The 19,344-nt window shown below is 39.4% G+C and overlaps 2 protein-coding genes across 2 annotated transcripts in view; one reads left to right on the top strand and one right to left on the bottom strand.

Annotated features, from left to right (window-relative positions):
* The window catches only part of LOC107740070 (H(+)/Cl(-) exchange transporter 4-like), a 12,033-nt gene extending 4,086 nt beyond the window's left edge, over positions 1 to 7,947 (bottom strand). Inside the window, exons 1-7 of the mRNA XM_016552350.1 lie at positions 7,812 to 7,947; positions 5,999 to 6,153; positions 5,823 to 5,922; positions 1,656 to 1,843; positions 607 to 729; positions 327 to 533; positions 152 to 232 (exon numbers count right to left, since the gene is read on the bottom strand). Of these exons, the coding sequence (XP_016407836.1) occupies positions 152 to 232; positions 327 to 533; positions 607 to 729; positions 1,656 to 1,843; positions 5,823 to 5,922; positions 5,999 to 6,153; positions 7,812 to 7,827 (870 nt within the window). The 5' untranslated portion in view covers positions 7,828 to 7,947. The remainder of the gene's footprint in view (positions 1 to 151; positions 233 to 326; positions 534 to 606; positions 730 to 1,655; positions 1,844 to 5,822; positions 5,923 to 5,998; positions 6,154 to 7,811) is intronic.
* Positions 7,948 to 10,263: 2,316 nt separating this feature from the next.
* LOC107740082 (claudin-22-like) lies at positions 10,264 to 11,418 on the top strand. Its single transcript, XM_016552362.1, has one exon. The coding sequence runs from the start codon at positions 10,321 to 10,323 to the stop codon at positions 10,981 to 10,983; it is 663 nt and encodes a 220-aa protein (XP_016407848.1). The 5' UTR covers positions 10,264 to 10,320; the 3' UTR covers positions 10,984 to 11,418.
* Positions 11,419 to 19,344: the final 7,926 nt, after the last annotated feature.

The following is a 19,344-nucleotide window of genomic DNA, read 5'->3' as shown; positions in this document are numbered from 1 at the left end:
TGTGTGTGTGTGTATGTGTGAGTGTGTGTGTGTGTCTGTGTGTGTGTGTGTATGTGTGAGTGAGTTTCTGTGTGTGTGTGTGTGTGTGTGTGTGTGTGAGTGAGTGTCTGTGTGTGAGTTTCTGTGTGTGTGTGTGTGTGTGTGTTTGCACCTCCTCCAGACTGAACAGAACTCCTCCGATTGGAGCTCCGAACGCAACAGACACTCCTGCGGCCGCAGCTGCCGACAAAACCTGAAACAAACGAATGCAGGAGAGGATTTCAGCATTTTCCTTTGACTTCTGTCTTACATCAGTCACGTCTCCTCCAGCATGCAGATGTGCGCACCTCTCTGCGTTTGCCCTCGTTCTTGCTGTATTTGGAGAAGAGGCTGCAGAACAGGTTTCCGCAGCAGCAGGCGACGTGCACGAGAGGCCCTTCCTTCCCCAGACTGAGGCCAGACGACACGGCCAGCACCAGCGTCACCGTCTTTATGAGCAGCGTCCACTTGCCCAGATACCCGCGGATGATGAAGCCGCTCAGGATCGTCTTTATCTGGAACGACACACACACACTCACTTATTTAACAGCTCCACTGCAGAAAGTTCTCTTAGCTTTGCATCTGCACCTCTGGTATTCCTGATCCGCAGGCGTACGGAGCGAACACTCGCACCAGAGACACGGCCAGGAAGGAGAAGAAGAGCGCCCACAGCACGTACAGGAAGTAGTTCAGCAAGTACACGCCTGCGCCCTGATGACAGAATCACACAGACGTCAGAGTGTGAAGAGGGCCACTAACTAGGGCTGCACGATATGAGGGGAAATAAAAAAATAATAAAAAATTCCAGGTTTGCTGTGCTGGTTTGTAAGGTTGCACAATTTTTTGTGATTATATGTATAATTATTATTATTATTACTAAATAAAAAATATTAAACAAAATAAGAAATAGATTAGATTTTAAAGAAAGAGATTTAATTATTTAGATTGATTTTATTTTTCTGATAAAACTTATTGCGATTTTAAAAATTCCAGCTTTTTGTGATTATAGATCAATATGACTATGATACTAATTACTATTATTATTATTTTATGAGTAGTAGTATAAAATAAAAATATAAAAAAATAAGAAATATTACAGTTGTAATATTTCACTGTAAAATAGAAAATCTAGTGTTTTTAAATGCATTTTTCTGATAAAAATTGTGACTGCAATTTAAAATGCTATTTAAAAAAATATATCAATTGATTATATATCAATGTGACAATAATAGTGATTATATAATAAGAATGATCATTATATATCAATGATTATAATAAAAATAATAATCGTAATAATTATTATTATTATTATTACAACTGCTACTACTTCTAAATAAAAATATGAAAGAAAATAAGAAATATTAAAATTGTAATTTCACTATAAAATAAAAAATATAGTATTGAAGAAAAATAATATTACAAAATAATAATAATAATAATTTTATACTACAGTGCAACTTTATTTTGGTGGAAATATATTTATTTATTCTATTAAATTATTTAAATTGCAGCTTTTGTGATTTGATAATTGCACTAAGCCATACTGCATTTTTGGTTTTATTCCGTGCAGCCCTAAGACAAACCCAAAAAAGCACTGCATAAAAATGAGTTTTAACTTGATAATCATTCTGCTGTACCTCCGTGTATCCCGTCATCAGTTCGGCCCATTTCTGCCACTGAGGACATTTGTCTCTGTCAGCGAAGGTGGTCTCATTGGACGTCCAGCAGCACTGCTCATGACTGTACCAGAGCGCAGACAGACACACGCCTTCCTTCAAATCTGTCATCCAATCAACAGCCAGATCGATCACTCCGGCCAGCGTGCCTGTGTGAGACCAGAGAGACGTTACATGCTGAAAGAGTTTGGGTCAGTGGTGTGATGAGTGGGCGTGTCTCTGGTCAATGAGGTCATGAGTGGGAGTGTCTCTGGTCAGTGAGGGCATGAGTGGGCATGTCTCTGTGTCAGTGAGGTCATGAGTGGGCGTGTCTCTGGTCAGTGATGTGATGAGTGGGCATGTTTCTGGTTAGTGGTGTCATGAGTGGGTGTGTCTCTGTCAGTAAGGTCATGATGAGTGGGTGAGTCTGGTCAGTGATTTGATGAGTGGGTGTGTCTCTGGTCAGTAAGGTCATGAGTGGGCGTGTCTCTGGTCAGTGAGGTCATGAGTGGGCGTGTCTCTGGTCAGTGGTGTCATGAGTGGGCGCGTCTCTGGTCAGTGATGTGATGAGTGGGCGTGTCTCTGGTCAGTGATTTGATGAGTGGGTGTGTCTCTGGTCAGTGAGGTAATGAGTGGACGTGTCTCTGATCAGTGATGTGATGAGTGGGCATGTCTCTGTGTCAGTGAGGTAATGAGTGGGTGTGTCTAGTCAGTGATTTGAGGAGTGGGCGTGTCTCTGGTCAGTGATGTGATGAGTGGGCGTGTCTCTGTGTCAGTGATGTGATGAGTGGGTGTTTCTCTGTGTCAGTGAGGTCATGAGTGGGTGTGTCTCTGGTCAGTGATGTGATGAGTGGGCGTGTCTGTGTCAGTGAGGTCATGAGTGGGTGTTTCTCTTTGTCAGTGATTTTATGAGTGGGCGTGTCTCTGGTCAGTGATGTGATGAGTGGGCGTGTCTCTGGTCAGTGATGTGATGAGTGGGCGTGTCTCTGGTCAGTGATGTGATGAGTGGGCGTGTCTCTGGTCAGTGATGTGATGAGTGGGCGTGTCTCTGGTCAGTGATGTGATGAGTGGGCGTGTCTCTGGTCAGTGATGTGATGAGTGGGCGTGTCTCTGGTCAGTGATGTGATGAGTGGGCGTGTCTCTGGTCAGTGATGTGATGAGTGGGCGTGTCTCTGGTCAGTGATGTGATGAGTGGGCGTGTCTCTGGTCAGTGATGTGATGAGTGGGCGTGTCTCTGGTCAGTGATGTGATGAGTGGGCATGTCTCTGTGTCAGTGATGTGATGAGTGAACGTGTCTCTGGTCAGTGAGGTCATGAGTGGGCGTGTCTGTGTCAGTGATGTGATGAGTGGACGTGTCTCTGTGTCAGTGATGTGATGAGTGGACGTGTCTCTGGTCAGTGATGTGATGAGTGGACGTGTCTCTGGTCAGTGATGTGATGAGTGGACGTGTCTCTGGTCAGTGATGTGATGAGTGGACGTGTCTCTGGTCAGTGATGTGATGAGTGGACGTGTCTCTGGTCAGTGATGTGATGAGTGGACGTGTCTCTGGTCAGTGATGTGATGAGTGGACGTGTCTCTGGTCAGTGATGTGATGAGTGGACGTGTCTCTGGTCAGTGATGTGATGAGTGGACGTGTCTCTGGTCAGTGATGTGATGAGTGGACGTGTCTCTGGTCAGTGATGTGATGAGTGGACGTGTCTCTGGTCAGTGATGTGATGAGTGGACGTGTCTCTGGTCAGTGATGTGATGAGTGGACGTGTCTCTGGTCAGTGATGTGATGAGTGGACGTGTCTCTGGTCAGTGATGTGATGAGTGGACGTGTCTCTGGTCAGTGATGTGATGAGTGGACGTGTCTCTGGTCAGTGATGTGATGAGTGGACGTGTCTCTGGTCAGTGATGTGATGAGTGGACGTGTCTCTGGTCAGTGATGTGATGAGTGGACGTGTCTCTGGTCAGTGATGTGATGAGTGGACGTGTCTCTGGTCAGTGATGTGATGAGTGGACGTGTCTCTGGTCAGTGATGTGATGAGTGGACGTGTCTCTGGTCAGTGATGTGATGAGTGGACGTGTCTCTGGTCAGTGATGTGATGAGTGGACGTGTCTCTGGTCAGTGATGTGATGAGTGGACGTGTCTCTGGTCAGTGATGTGATGAGTGGACGTGTCTCTGGTCAGTGATGTGATGAGTGGACGTGTCTCTGGTCAGTGATGTGATGAGTGGACGTGTCTCTGGTCAGTGATGTGATGAGTGGACGTGTCTCTGGTCAGTGATGTGATGAGTGGACGTGTCTCTGGTCAGTGATGTGATGAGTGGACGTGTCTCTGGTCAGTGATGTGATGAGTGGACGTGTCTCTGGTCAGTGATGTGATGAGTGGACGTGTCTCTGGTCAGTGATGTGATGAGTGGACGTGTCTCTGGTCAGTGATGTGATGAGTGGACGTGTCTCTGGTCAGTGATGTGATGAGTGGACGTGTCTCTGGTCAGTGATGTGATGAGTGGACGTGTCTCTGGTCAGTGATGTGATGAGTGGACGTGTCTCTGGTCAGTGATGTGATGAGTGGACGTGTCTCTGGTCAGTGATGTGATGAGTGGACGTGTCTCTGGTCAGTGATGTGATGAGTGGACGTGTCTCTGGTCAGTGATGTGATGAGTGGACGTGTCTCTGGTCAGTGATGTGATGAGTGGACGTGTCTCTGGTCAGTGATGTGATGAGTGGACGTGTCTCTGGTCAGTGATGTGATGAGTGGACGTGTCTCTGGTCAGTGATGTGATGAGTGGACGTGTCTCTGGTCAGTGATGTGATGAGTGGACGTGTCTCTGGTCAGTGATGTGATGAGTGGACGTGTCTCTGGTCAGTGATGTGATGAGTGGACGTGTCTCTGGTCAGTGATGTGATGAGTGGACGTGTCTCTGGTCAGTGATGTGATGAGTGGACGTGTCTCTGGTCAGTGATGTGATGAGTGGACGTGTCTCTGGTCAGTGATGTGATGAGTGGACGTGTCTCTGTGTCAGTGATGTGATGAGTGAGCGTGTCTCTGGTCAGTGATGTGAAGAGTGGGCGTGTCTCTGTCAGTGATGTGATGAGTGGGCGTGTCTCTGTGTCAGTGATGTGATGAGTGGGCATGTCTCTGTGTCAGTGATGTGATGAGTGGGCATGTCTCTGTGTCAGTGATGTGATGAGTGGGCATGTCTCTGTGTCAGTGATGTGATGAGTAGACGTGTCTCTGGTCAGTGAGGTGATGAGTGGGCGTGTCTCTGTGTCAGTGATGTGATGAGTGGACGTGTCTCTGTGTCAGTGATGTGATGAGTGAGCGTGTCTCTGTGTCAGTGATGTGATGAGTGGGCATGTCTCTGGTCAGTGATGTGATGAGTGGACGTGTCTCTGGTCAGTGTGGATAATGAATGGGCGTGTCTCTGTGTCATTAGGTGTGTTCGACTTCATGCGTCGCTGCGCAGACCGATCGGCGAGAGTTGCCGCTTGCAGTCGGGGGTGGAAACGTCAAGCCAGACACTTTCTGCTCCCGGTAGTGACGCTCGTGCGGTGTTTGCATATTCTATCACAGATGAAGTGAATTAAATGCAATATTTGTCAAATACACAGACGTTTCAGAAACGTTTTCATGAAACAATAGAAACACTTTTCATATACTGCTTAATACAGCGCCATCTGTTCAAGAATAAAGTTTAACATATACTATTTAAATACCAATAAAGTGGGTCTACATACACTTTTATCAGTGTTTTTTGATAAACGTGACTCAATATAACATTGCGACTACAGAAAAAGAGCTTTTACTGTTATAAAAACACAGATTTATGAGCATTAGTGGAACTGAAAGTGTCAGAATAAACCCGAAACACACGTCATCGTTATCATGTGGTGAATTCGGCCAATCGTGAAACAGCTGTGTCGTCATCAGCGCTCTGGAGAAGCCGCGCCGGCTGAGTCTGCTCTCGAAACGTTCTCGCCGGTACTTTGATGCTATACGTCACAGTGACGTCGGCGCCGGGATTTTCTATCCGGGATGCACTGCTTCAAGTCAGCCGCCGATAGGTCTGCGCAGCGCCGCATGAAGTCGAACACACCTAGTGATGTGATGAGTGGGCGTGTCTCTGGTCAGTGATGTCATGAGTGGGCGTGTCTCAGCACCTGACAGCAGACCAATCAGCAGCATCACCAGCCATCCTGACCAGGCGTCCAGCAAACTCTTAATGAACTCCCAGATGGACTCTTTACTCTTACTGGTGATCTGCAAATACACACAAAATAAACCAGTGTACTAATAATTAAAATGCACCATATCAGTGTCAGGCGGTCCGGTTCACCTTCCGGTGTCTGTCCGTGTCTCTGGATTTCTCTCTCAGCCAGTCGATGGTGTGAAAGTCCTCGTAAGTGCCAACGTCTGGGAACGGCTCGTCCAAGAAGTCCATCAGGTTCCCAGCGTCGTTCATCTCCTCTGTAGGAGTGGCACTGCTGATGCCTGAGGAGAATAAACGGATTGTCATTAAATACGTTGCCAAACATGCATTCTCTCATCCAGCTTCATGAGGTGCATCCTGGGATGCTTTTGAACACTATTAAAGGAGGAACATGTATGCTAAAACTTTGATGATGCTTTGGCTTCAACGTCCATTAAAAAAAATACATCTAAATAAAAACTGAAAATATGAGAAAACATTCATATACAGTAGGAATACTTTTTTTTTTTAATTATTTAAACCTAATCTCAAGCTTGAAGCAGAAGTATTCATTAAATATTTTTTAAGCTGTAAAAATAAATAAATAAATAAATAAATAAAAATAACACATAACTGCCCGAGTGCAACACAGTGATTATTACAGTATACAGTATTGTAATATCGTCACCTTTTCCATCACTATGCACTTTAATATCCATTAAAAAATACATTTAAAATAAAAATTCAAAATATAATCATACACAATAAAAACAACTTCTTTTTAATATTTTTTCAATTTATTCATTTTTACATGTTTAACTAATTTCAAGCATGTAAGCAAAAGCGTTAATTTAAGCTGTAAAAATAATAACATGTCTGTCAGTGTGCAACACAATGAATATCAGAGTATATTGCAATATCATGCAGCTGCTGAAATCCATATTCTTATCAAATACTGTAGTATTGCAAGATTTACTGTCACACGCTGACAGTCACACATTTTCTATACAGCTTAAAATCATTTAAAATAAACACTTCAACTTACATGCTTGAAATTACTTTTAAACAAAATGTAAATCTATCTATATACAGTATACTGTATATGTATGTAATAAATATATTATAAAATAAATATACTGAACGATACAATGTTACATGTTCAAAAACATAGTAGTACCATAGTCCGTTTCAGCATTTTTTAATTGTAATATATAATGTATTAGGTGTTTAGCTGTATTTATTCATCACAATAATATAAGAAAAACACACAATAGAAACGGACGCACGCAGAGGCCTTACAGAAGCATCACTCAGATCAGATTTCACACCTGTACTTCTGTCTGTCTGTGCTGCACAAACATGATAAAACACACATGTGGAAATAAACCGAAAGACATTAAGGAATGAACCCATAATAACATATAGAGCAGGTGCACGATGATTGTGATCAAACGAACACACTCGTGTGTGCTGTCACCCTCTTTAAAATCATTTAAAATAAACACTTCAACTTACATGCTTGAAATTACTTTTAAACAAAATGTAAATCTATCTATATACAGTATACTGTATATGTATGTAATAAATATATTATAAAATAAATATACTGAACGATACAATGTTACATGTTCAAAAACATAGTAGTACCATAGTCCGTTTCAGCATTTTTTAATTGTAATATATAATGTATTAGGTGTTTAGCTGTATTTATTCATCACAATAATATAAGAAAAACACACAATAGAAACGGACGCACGCAGAGGCCTTACAGAAGCATCACTCAGATCAGATTTCACACCTGTACTTCTGTCTGTCTGTGCTGCACAAACATGATAAAACACACATGTGGAAATAAACCGAAACACATTCAAGACATTAAGGAATGAACCCATGATAACATATAGAGCAGGTGCACGATGATTGTGATCAAACGAACACACTCGTGTGTGCTGAATCTCACCCTCTGCCTCCGCCATAACGCTGTTTGTGTAATAAATTAAAGATGCAGTGATGATTTGTAGTGTTTATCCATCATAACATCAGATTAAACCGATGCGGCAGGACGTGCAGTGATGACGTCACGGTGCGTGAGTGCGTGCGTGAACGTCAGCGCGGCGCGACGTCTGCGCAGAGAGCGCAAACAGGCGCTTGATGGGAATATAACGACAGACAAATGACATTTCATTGTTTGATCAAAATGATTGCTAGAGATAATTTAGCAGTGGCTGATATTGGTAGGAACATGTCATAGCGTCTCTACTAAACTCTACAGCCTTGAAAATCATAACAAGTGATGTCTGACTTTGGAAACTATAGTTTAAAGAGATCATGCAACAGATTCATGAGTTCATCCAAATCTCACAATTTGTAGTAAAACTGGTTACACAAAAAACACTACACTTTTACTATAGTAAAACTATGGTTTATTTTCTTAAGGGATTTGTATTTATACTTTCTTTCTTTCTTTCTTTCTTTCTTATTTGTTTTATTCAAGTGTTTGAAATTTGCTTTAATTTCTTTATTTAAAACATGCATATATATGACAATGTTGCATGTGTGTTAAACTAGATTTTCATTCAGTGGGGTTCAAAGGTCTGATACAATAGTGAAAATGCTTTTCTGCATTGAATTGATCATTTTTCAATTTTAATGCTTTTTTTTCATGTAACTGTTAGTCTATTACAAATCTGTTTACATTTGATATTGACTTAGAAACAGTGGCGAATCATTTTTCTACATTTTACATCATAACGTTTTATTTCCTGGTTTAAATAGCTTTTCAATGTGTTCCTCTCAGAAAGATCAATATTATGAACTGTGCTGCTGAAAAGCGAGAGCTGAGATTGTTTTAAGTCCAGATTTAACAGAGACAAACAGATCTGGAATTTTCCCCTTCAAACACTTTTCCCCAACAATACAAGCAGGACCGTGAATTAGGAAAGCGAGCGTGTGCCGTGAATCGAACGCTCTCTGAACGAGTATGGCGCGTATTTCGTGCCAAAATCGGAGGACGCGCCATAAACGAGTGTGTGTGTTTGCGAGCGTTCGGCTTGAGTGAATGCAGCTGTTGTTTGCGTCTCTGTGCCTAGAGAGATCAGAGCTTCTGCCCACCCGTCCAAAGATGACGCGCAGACACTAATGCTGCTGTCAGCAGCTGTACTGACTAGTAGAGCGAGAGGAGGAGGAGGAGGAGAGCTGTGGTCATGGACTCTGGATTATGGACTCTGGAGCTGCTAGGTGTGTTTTTCTCGCTGACCGCCTGCTTGTGTTCGCTGGTCACCCTCATGATGCCGCGGTGGTATATGTATGTAATAAATATATTATAAAATAAATATACTGAACGATACAATGTTACATGTTCAAAAACATAGTAGTACCATAGTCCGTTTCAGCATTTTTTAATTGTAATATATAATGTATTAGGTGTTTAGCTGTATTTATTCATCACAATAATATAAGAAAAACACACAATAGAAACGGACGCACGCAGAGGCCTTACAGAAGCATCACTCAGATCAGATTTCACACCTGTACTTCTGTCTGTCTGTGCTGCACAAACATGATAAAACACACATGTGGAAATAAACCGAAAGACATTAAGGAATGAACCCATAATAACATATAGAGCAGGTGCACGATGATTGTGATCAAACGAACACACTCGTGTGTGCTGAATCTCACCCTCTGCCTCCGCCATAACGCTGTTTGTGTAATAAATTAAAGATGCAGTGATGATTTGTAGTGTTTATCCATCATAACATCAGATTAAACCGATGCGGCAGGACGTGCAGTGATGACGTCACGGTGCGTGAGTGCGTGCGTGAACGTCAGCGCGGCGCGACGTCTGCGCAGAGAGCGCAAACAGGCGCTTGATGGGAACATAACGACAGACAAATGACAATTAATTGTTTGATCAAAATGATTGCTAGAGATAATTTAGCAGTGGCTGATATTGGTAGGAACATGTCATAGCGTCTCTACTAAACTCTACAGCCTTGAAAATCATAACAAGTGATGTCTGGCTTTGGAAACTATAGTTTAAAGAGATCATGCAACAGATTCATGAGTTCATCCAAATCTCACAATTTGTAGTAAAACTGTGGTTATACAAAAAAACACTACACTTTTACTATAGTAAAAACATGGTTTATTTTCTTAAGGGATTTGTATTTATTACTTTCTTTCTTATTTGTTTTTTTTTTTTTTTACTTTACTGCATTAATAGTTTTATGTTTTCTGTTTACTAAAAGAAGAAATCAGAAAAAAAAGATTCGCGAATCCGCTCCGAAGTCCCGATCTGAATCAAATGATTCATGATTCGCGATCCGATTGGAGTGAATCATTTTGCGACGCAATGGTTTTCTTCATTTTAGATCATAAAGTTTATATGACGCGCAGACACTAATGCTGCTGTCAGCAGCTGTACTGACTAGTAGAGCGAGAGGAGGAGGAGGAGGAGAGCTGTGGTCATGGACTCTGGATTATGGACTCTGGAGCTGCTAGGTGTGTTTTTCTCGCTGACCGCCTGCTTGTGTTCGCTGGTCACCCTCATGATGCCGCGGTGGCTCACGCTCTCCACCGAGCTCCTGCCCACCGAGAGCTTCCAGCTGGGACTGTGGGAAACCTGCGTGGTTCAGGATCTCGGGGTGACCGAGTGCCGGCCGTACGACAGTCTGCTGGGTCTCCCGTCGGACATCCGGCTGGCCCGAATCCTGATGTGCGCCACGCTGGGGACGGGTTTAATCGGTCTGTTATTCGCCATCCCCGGCATCTACCTGGTGAACAGCTGCAGACGCACGGAGAGCTTTGAAGCCAAAAGGACCTTGAAGATGCTCGGCGGGATCTTCAGCGTCGTCACGGGCGTCCTCGGTCTCGTGCCCGTCTCGTATGTGGCGCATCTGACGGTCCTGCGGTTCTTCGACGAGAGCGTGCCAAGCGTGGTTCCTCGCTGGGAGTTCGGAGATGCGCTTTTCTTCGGCTGGACGGCGGGGGGGTTGCATTTGGCGGCTGGTTTCTTGTTGGTCATTTCGTGCTTGTTTTTGCAAGACGAAACATTTTCGCTTCACCAATCTATAGCGCTAAACAGAGCTCGTCCAGAACAATCTCCACGCAGGAGGACAGAATATGTGTGAGATTATTGATAAACACAGTTTTGCTTCTACTAATGTTTTGCGTTTTGCACCGAAATGATCAGATATATTCAAAGACTGTAAATATAATGCTGCTGTTTAGACTTCATTTTGATTACAAATCATTTTTGTGAATCATTTTATAAGCTCAAACCCAAATCTGCACGTGAATGTGATTCTAATGAAAACACACACTTCAGTTTACTAATTGTGAAAATTATGCAAACTTTCTGAGAAAGTGCAACTTTTATGACTACGAGGTCATTTATGAGAGACAATTTTATGCTAATTATCCAAATGTTACTGGAAAACCAGATGCAAGTGCGTTTTTATATTTAAACAGAGAGTGATTGAATGAGAGAAAGATGTTATTATTTTACCTTGCGTTCTCTGAAATGTCCAAAAGTTGTACCAAAGTTGATGATCAGTCAATAAATCAGCTGAATGTTAATCTCTCTCATGTGATGTGTGAAGAGATGCAGGTGGTTTTTCAGAATTTTTTTTTTTTTTAGATTTTGGTGCTCGTGAAATGTCAACAAGTTTCAGTTTTCACAAAAATATGTGACCCTGGACCACATAACCAGTCTTAAGTGTCAATTTTTCAAAATTGAGATTTATATATCATCTGAAAGCTGAATAAATAATCTTTCCATTGATGTATGGTTTGTTAGGATCGGGCAATATTTGGCTGAGATACAACTATTTGAAAATCTGGAATCTGAGGGTGCAAAAAAAATCTAAATATTGAGAAAATCGCCTTTAAAGTTGTCCAAATGAAGTTCTTAGCAATGCATATTACTAATCAAAAATTAAGTTTTGATATATTTACGGTAGGAAATTTACAAAATATCTTCATGGAACATGATCTTTTTTATATATTTACGGTAGGAAATTTACAAAATATCTTCATGGAACATGATCTTTACTTAATATCCTAATGATTTTTGGCGTAAAAGAAAAATCTATAATTTTGACCCATACAATTTTTTTTTGGCTATTGCTACAAATATACCCCAGCGACTTAAGACTGCTTTTGTGCTCCAGGGTCACATATGTTTTCATATTTATTCAGGTTTGTGCAATTAGCTTTTATTTTCTATAGTTAAAAACATTAAATTGAAAACAATATTTTAAATGCTTAATAAACTAGTTTTAGTGGGTTTCAAAGGTCTGAGAAAATGCTTTTTTTGCATTGCACTTAGCATTTTTCTGACACACATTTGTTTACATTTGATTAGCGGCTTTGAAACAGTGGAAAATCTCTCATTATTATTCATTTTACATAATTTTACATCAAAATGTCATGTTACATCATTTTTTTTTTAATCTTAAAATTTTATTTCCAAGTGTAAATTTTCAATGTGTTCCTCTCAGACTTTTAAACTCCCTTGCATATTCTAACATTATACATATATATATATATATATATATATATATATCTTGCTCACGAGAAGTCCGGTCTGACGCACGCGGGTTCTGGCGTTATTTCCTTATCATTTCTCTCGTGTGTTTTGTTGTGAAACGTAGTTTGCGGACCAGACAGAGCTGTCGGCGATTCTTCCTATTGTGAAGTCATGCAGTGTGAACCCCCCTGTAGCCGATCCATCGTGCAGTGTGAACACAGCAGCAGCTGAATGCTACCCCAGATAGTCACGCAGTGTGAAAACAACGGCGATCCGACGAGTTTGAAAATCGTGCACTGTGAACTCGGCATAAATGTCTAAAAAATATCAGTTTTCACTCAAATATGTTTCCTTTTTATTCGAATTTGTGCAATTTGCTTTAATTTCTTAGTTTAAAGCATGCATACTGATTGTGAGGATCATAAATTAAGAAATAATATTTAAAAGACTGCTTCGTCTAAGACCACTGGTGAAATGCTTTATTTATTTAGCTTTTTTAAAAATTAAAAAATCGAATATTTTTAAAATCAGATTTTCTTTTGCCATTTTTCACGTAGTAGCTACAAATTTATTTACATTTAGTGACTTAGAAACAGTGGAAAACCTTTTTTTTTTCTTCTTAACTTTACATAATGTTTGTTTCAAACTCTGAAAACTTCAATTCCAAGTTTAAATACATTTTCAGTGCATTCCTCAGACTTTTCAACTCCCTTGCATATATTAACATTATATTTAAAAAGTACATATGAACTGTGCTGCTGAAAAGTAAGAGCTGAAACTGTTTTAAGTCCTGATTTACAGAGACAAACAGATCTAAAATAGATAGTATGATGATGAAATGTGCAGTAATTTAATTTCACATTCATCTAAATACTTGTTGGATGTGCCTGTTAATTTTAATTTACAGTATAACTTAAAAGAAACAATGTGTAATACATGTTCTTTGGTGGAAGTGTAACTTTTAGTTATCTGCATTACATAAAACAATCATTATACAGTATAAGAGATATCCATTGACTTTGAAAAGTGTGTGATCTCTGAAGTGTCCTGATGGATCGGAGCCCGTAACAGCACAGTGTTCTTCATGAGGAATGTGTCTTTGATCATGAGTTTCTAAATCCCCTCAGCCTCTCGTCTGAAGTGTTTTAACCGCTGAGTGTCCATGTCCATCGGCCTGACCCGGGTTCATGCTGTCAAATCAAAGTTCTCTTTGTTGGCTTTCCACAATGGACTTATTATAACTTTGTATGCTAATCTTCCCATCTTTACAAACAAAGGTTTGTTCATTATCAGGAGCGCATGGTGCCGACAGCTTCCTGCCCACTTCCTTTATGATAATCAGCCATATGGATGAAACTCTTCCCTCAAGTCAGATTAAAGAATTACCATTGCGAAAAATATTTATGCCTAAATTTCAGATTTATGTGTTTGAACTGCGTATACAGTTTCCATTCATTTGGATTATAAAGTTTGAACATAAACAAATAAACATAATGTGATGCATATTTGTCAGTCATGCATTAATGAAACAGGTCAGATTTCTGCACTAAAAAATCATGGCATAGTTTATGCAAGTATATGCATCTATTTAATTAATCTAATTTTCAAAGTGCATTTATTCAAATTGCCTAGAATCAGCATAAATCAATTCATTGTGAAAAAAATTATTCAGTTAAAAAAGTATAAAATATGACTATCTGTGGAACAAGCAATATTCAGTTAGTTAAAATGTATGAAGCTGAAACAAGTTTATTTGATGCTAAATATATTAACCTGCTTAAATCAGAGTATTATTTAATTTCTGAATGGAAGCCCGTTTCTGCCATGCAATAAAAAAAAAAGGGAATTGCAATTTTTCTCATGATTTAGAAATATCCCACAATTCTGAGAAGAGTTCCTCAGAATTGCAAAGGGGAAAAAAGTTGAATTGTGAGTTATGAACTCAGAATTGTGAGATATAAAATCATAATTTATCTTGCAATTCTGAGTTTATAACTCAGAACTTTTTTCTCAGAATTGTGAGATGTTAACTTGCAATTGCAAGATATAAACTCAGGATTATTATTTGGTTTCTGAACTATGAAAGCAACTATGAAAGCCTGTATCTGCCACAGAATAAATAAAAAATTTTTTTTTAAAAAAGGTAATTTTGACTTTTTATCTCACAATTTTGATTTTTTTTTCTCAGAATTGGGAGGTTAACTTGCAGTTGCAAGATATAAACTCACAATTGCAAGATATAAACTCACAATTGCAAGATATAAACTCACAATTCTGAGAAACAGAAAAATTTGCAAAAAAAAGTCAGAACTGAGAGATAAAAAGTTGCAATTACAATTTTATTTTTTTATTCTGGAAACAAAAAGTCAAAATTGTAAGATATAGCCTAAACTTGCAATTGACTTTTATATTTTTATTCCGTGAGAGAGAAAAAAACAAAAACAAGAATGTAAACCCAAAATTGCAAGAAAAAAGCTTTTAATTTTTTTATCCTGTGGTGGAAACACTGAACATGAACCTGTGTTTGCTGAGCTTGTATTTGGTGCTGCTTTAGCGCGTAAGAGAGGCCTTTTGTTCTGCTGCTGTCAGTCATGGCACAATGTGGAGCTCAGAGAGAACTGCTTTGGCACAGACTGCACTTCCAGCCTAACAATTAGTGCAGTGATCGTCTGGAGAGCGTTTCACGTGCCCTGCCACTGCCATCCTCCGCTCCGGTTCACATGAGCCGGGTCTCCAGAGGGTCGAGATGAGAGATCCACACCTACAGCCGTGGACCGAAGCCAGAGACTCAATGACGCAAGTTCAGTCCACTTCCGGCTACATGACTGTTTCCTGACTCAAGGATGTTTAATCAGGTGTCAGGGGATCCACCACAGTAATCAAACACACCGAAACGAGCTAATTAAGGTCTTGGGACGCCAATGTGCACCCTATCCTTCCCAAACAGTGATGATTATGTGAAAGTACAATTAGTGCATCCCATAGTACTTTAAGATTTCATAGTGTGCATCTGTGCATGGTTTTATGGGCTAAAATGACCCACGATACCTTGCACAACTAAAGCAGTTTGTGACCATTTTCTTTCACTTTTTCGAAGAATGAAGTCTGAGGTTATGAATAGTTACACTAGCAGTCAAAAGTTTGGAGTTGGAAAGATTTTTTCTTCTGCTCATCAAGACTGCATTTATTTGATAAAAAAATACAGTCAAAATTGTGAAATATTATTACCATTTAAATGAAGTGTTTTTGATTGCAATATATATTAAAATGCAATTTAAGCTGTATTTTCAGCATCATTACTCCAGTCTTCAGTGTCACATGATCTTCAGAAATCAATATGCTGGTTTACTGAAGTTTGATCAATTACAACCCCAATTTTGGACATTTTGTAAAATGCAATAAAATCAGTAATAAAATCAAAATAAATGCAGCCTTGGAGAGCAGAACAGACTTCTTTCAAAAACATTAAAAAATCTTAATTATTGCAAACTTTTGATCAGTAGTGTATATGCAAACGATGATTAATAGAGGCCCGCGGCATTAAAACTCAATTCATGGTATACGTCCAAATAGTAGCATACTGTCAATAGTGTGTACTTGCTTATCACTAATGAAGTACATACTCTTAGTGCAAAAAACCTTGATAGAAAAAAAAAAATGTAATCTGGTCTCTCAGCTCATATGCATGTGAAGCTTCTTACCCTTGTTTAATAAAGCTAAAAAAAAACACACGTATTACCTGCGATTGCACTGTCCTTGCAGGATCAAGCAGAAAAAGATAAAGGAAATAATCCCTTTAATTCCTTCATTGACTTAATCATCAGGATTACAGTCCGAGCCTTTATCTCCTTCCTCAGTAATGAAGCGTTTTCTACAGTAAAGTCAACTGTAGGTTTATAATCAGATAACAGACTGATCTCAAACTCCTCATACTTTTTACTTCCTCACATGTTCAATAACATCAAGTGTATCAAACTTTAAACGTAATTTTTAAAATATAAGCCTATTTATACCTATATACCTAAAATATATATCAATATCAAACAGAGCATGCTGCTAGCAACGCCAAGGTCATAATTTCGATTCCCAGTGAAACCATGAACTGATCAAAATGTATAATGCAAAGTCACTTTGGATAAAAGTGTCAGTCAAATGCATGAATGTCTAAAGTATATATTTATAATAACTATGCGAAATTCAAATTTTCAGTGCTTTAATTTCGTCTGTGTCTGATAACAACATGTTTCAGTATACAGCAACAGTGCTGTGAACAATGACACACACTTTTAACAATTCAAATAAATTACACACACACCGAAAAAAAAAAACCTAGAGAGAAGACAAAAGCACAAAAACAACGGCAAATAACAAAAAAGCAAGAAAAAAAACAGGAGGGAAAATAGAACAAAATATTTTTTTTTAAATACAGTTAAATTAGAATGTAAACAGGTGACATATATATATAAATCCACCTATTTCAACTTAAAAACATAGGTTCAGTTGCTGCATTAAAATTTTAAGTATAATCAACTTGGTTGATTGTAAAATATGTTTATAGCATTTATAACGTTTGTAAACATTTAGTTTTATTTACCAGTATTTTAAATGATTTCTGAGTATAAAAAAGTGACTTATACACAGATGAGACTTATCTGTTTTATTTCCCTCGACCAGGGGTGTGTTTCCCAAAAGCATCGTTAGCCAACTATGGTCGCAAGTTCCGTCGTTACCAACATAGTTCAACGATTCGGTGTTTCCCGAAACCATAGATCAAACGAACATTCGCAAACAGCGTCGCAAACATACGTGGTATAACTACAGCTCTCCACCTGTGGTTAGAAGCATAGTTGCATAGTTTCTTGTTAGTAAGACATATGGACTTAAATAAATGATGCTTTTGGGCACAAAGCAAGCTAACATGCAGTGCAATCTATATCTTCCATTCTATTTAAATATATATACATTATAATCGATACATTTTAGCGCGTTCTCAATAAGCCCTGTTTTTGAACAGTGCGCATGTGCATAAATACTGCAGGGAACCCCGCGATGAATCAAACATCAAATAAAGCAAAACGACAGGGAACAAAACATAGTAACTTAGTCATCATGTGCCATGTTGAACACAGCAGCATCTCAGAGATCTCGAATCAATTAATTAGCAGAAGTTATTACTCCACCACATGCGTGTGATGTCATTAACAACGGCCCTAAATTGTTGAACTAATGTGGTTCAAGCGACGGAGATGCGACCGTGTTCGTGACTGGCTAGTTAGTTTCCACAACAATGCATCGCACTATGGTGGTTAATCAGTGAGTTACGTCGTTGTACGGGAAACGCACCCCTGAGCTGGCCCAAGGCATAAATGCAGATTTAGGGGCCATTCACATGTCGCACCTAAAAACATGGCTGAGCTTTCAATGTTGTTACGGGAAAGGATGAAGCTGATTGGTTGGTTCTTGTCACATGACCCGCGGTGCGCTTGCGGCATTCTGAAAAGTTGAAATGTTTTTATCTCGATGCGGCCCGGATGCGCCTGGTAAAAAATTAGCGCGTCGCACCGCGTGCGCGTCGCGACCGCGTCGCTTCCATTATGAGCGCGCCTGCTGCGCGTCTACATTTGAAATAACGAACTTGAGTGCGCAAAAGACGCGATATGTGAACGGCCCCTAACAGATTAACACACTGTTACAATTAAAATCCCTAGAAGGGTAAAAAAAAATAATAATAATAATAATTGGCGGCACCGAGGGGCCCCCAAATAAACTTCTGCCTGGGGCCCCATAAAGGCTTGGGCCCGCTGCTCTCGACAATGCAATTTTGACCCGGTGCCACATTTACTGCTGCTCGGCGTAATTTCACAGGCAAAATACTGTACAGTCATTCAAATAGAAATCTGCGTAATCGAGAGCTTCGTATTTCGATCGTATTCAAGTTGAATTCACGTGAATTCGCCACACTGAATAACATTACAGCTGCTTGTTTTGAAAGTGACTTCTGCTTGAGCTGGCCTTAAATACATCTACAACTATTGATAATAGACGATTAACTTTTTTGCATGCCCGAAATTCAACTTAAATTTCACTAAAGTTACTACAATGTCAGGTGCAAAATATTTTCCAAATTATCACAGTATTGTTCGTACATTATTGATTAATTACCGATTACAAATTACATAACGGAAAGCGTAGTTGGTAACAATCTATTGGATTACACATATAAGGTAATGTATTCTGAATACTTTTTGATTACTTTTACATTACTTTTGATATAACTCATAAGGAAACATTTTCCATTCTTTATCAACTTGATCAAATCAGAGTCTGCAGAGGGTTTGTGTGGTGCTGAACAGCTAATAATTAAATCATAAAAATATCAAATTAAACCTATTGTGTGGCCTCTCCATTTTCTGTGTAATTAGTCACCTGACTAGTGGCAGGTGTGTGCAGTTTCATAAAACTGGAAGACTTTCCGAACATATGTGACCCTGGAGCACAAAAGCAGTGTTAAGTCGCTGGGGTATATTTGTAGCAATAGCCAACAATACATTGTATGGGTCAAAATTGTAATTTTTCTTTTATGCCAAAAATCATTAGGATATTAAGTAAAGATCATGTTCCATGAAGATATTTTGTAAATGTGCTACCGTAAATATATCAAAACTTAATTTTTGATTAGTAATATGCATTGCTAAGAACTTCATTTGGACAACTTTAAAGATGATTTTCTCAATATTTCGATTTTTTTGCACCCTCAGATTCCAGATTTTCAAATAGTTGTATCTCGGCCAAATATTGTCCTATCCTAACAAACCATACATCAATGGAAAGCTTATTTATTCAGCTTTTGTTTTGTTTTGTTTTGACAAAATTGACCCTTATGACTGGTTTTGTGGTCCAAGCAGGGTCACATATATAAGCGGTACAATTTTGTTTTTTAATTTAAGAGGAAAAAAAGAAA

The sequence above is a fragment of the Sinocyclocheilus rhinocerous genome, unplaced genomic scaffold (assembly GCF_001515625.1).
Source record: "Sinocyclocheilus rhinocerous isolate Xijiao unplaced genomic scaffold, SAMN03320098_v1.1 scaffold1186, whole genome shotgun sequence".
Classification (NCBI taxonomy): domain Eukaryota; kingdom Metazoa; phylum Chordata; class Actinopteri; order Cypriniformes; family Cyprinidae; genus Sinocyclocheilus; species Sinocyclocheilus rhinocerous.
Note: the sequence above shows the minus strand (reverse complement) of the source record. Positions and strands in the feature narration are given on the sequence as shown.

Excerpts from the sequence above, each read along its gene's own strand:
- LOC107740082 (XM_016552362.1), top strand. The coding sequence starts at position 10,321 with ATGGACTCTGGATTATGGACTCTGGAGCTGCTAGGTGTGTTTTTCTCG.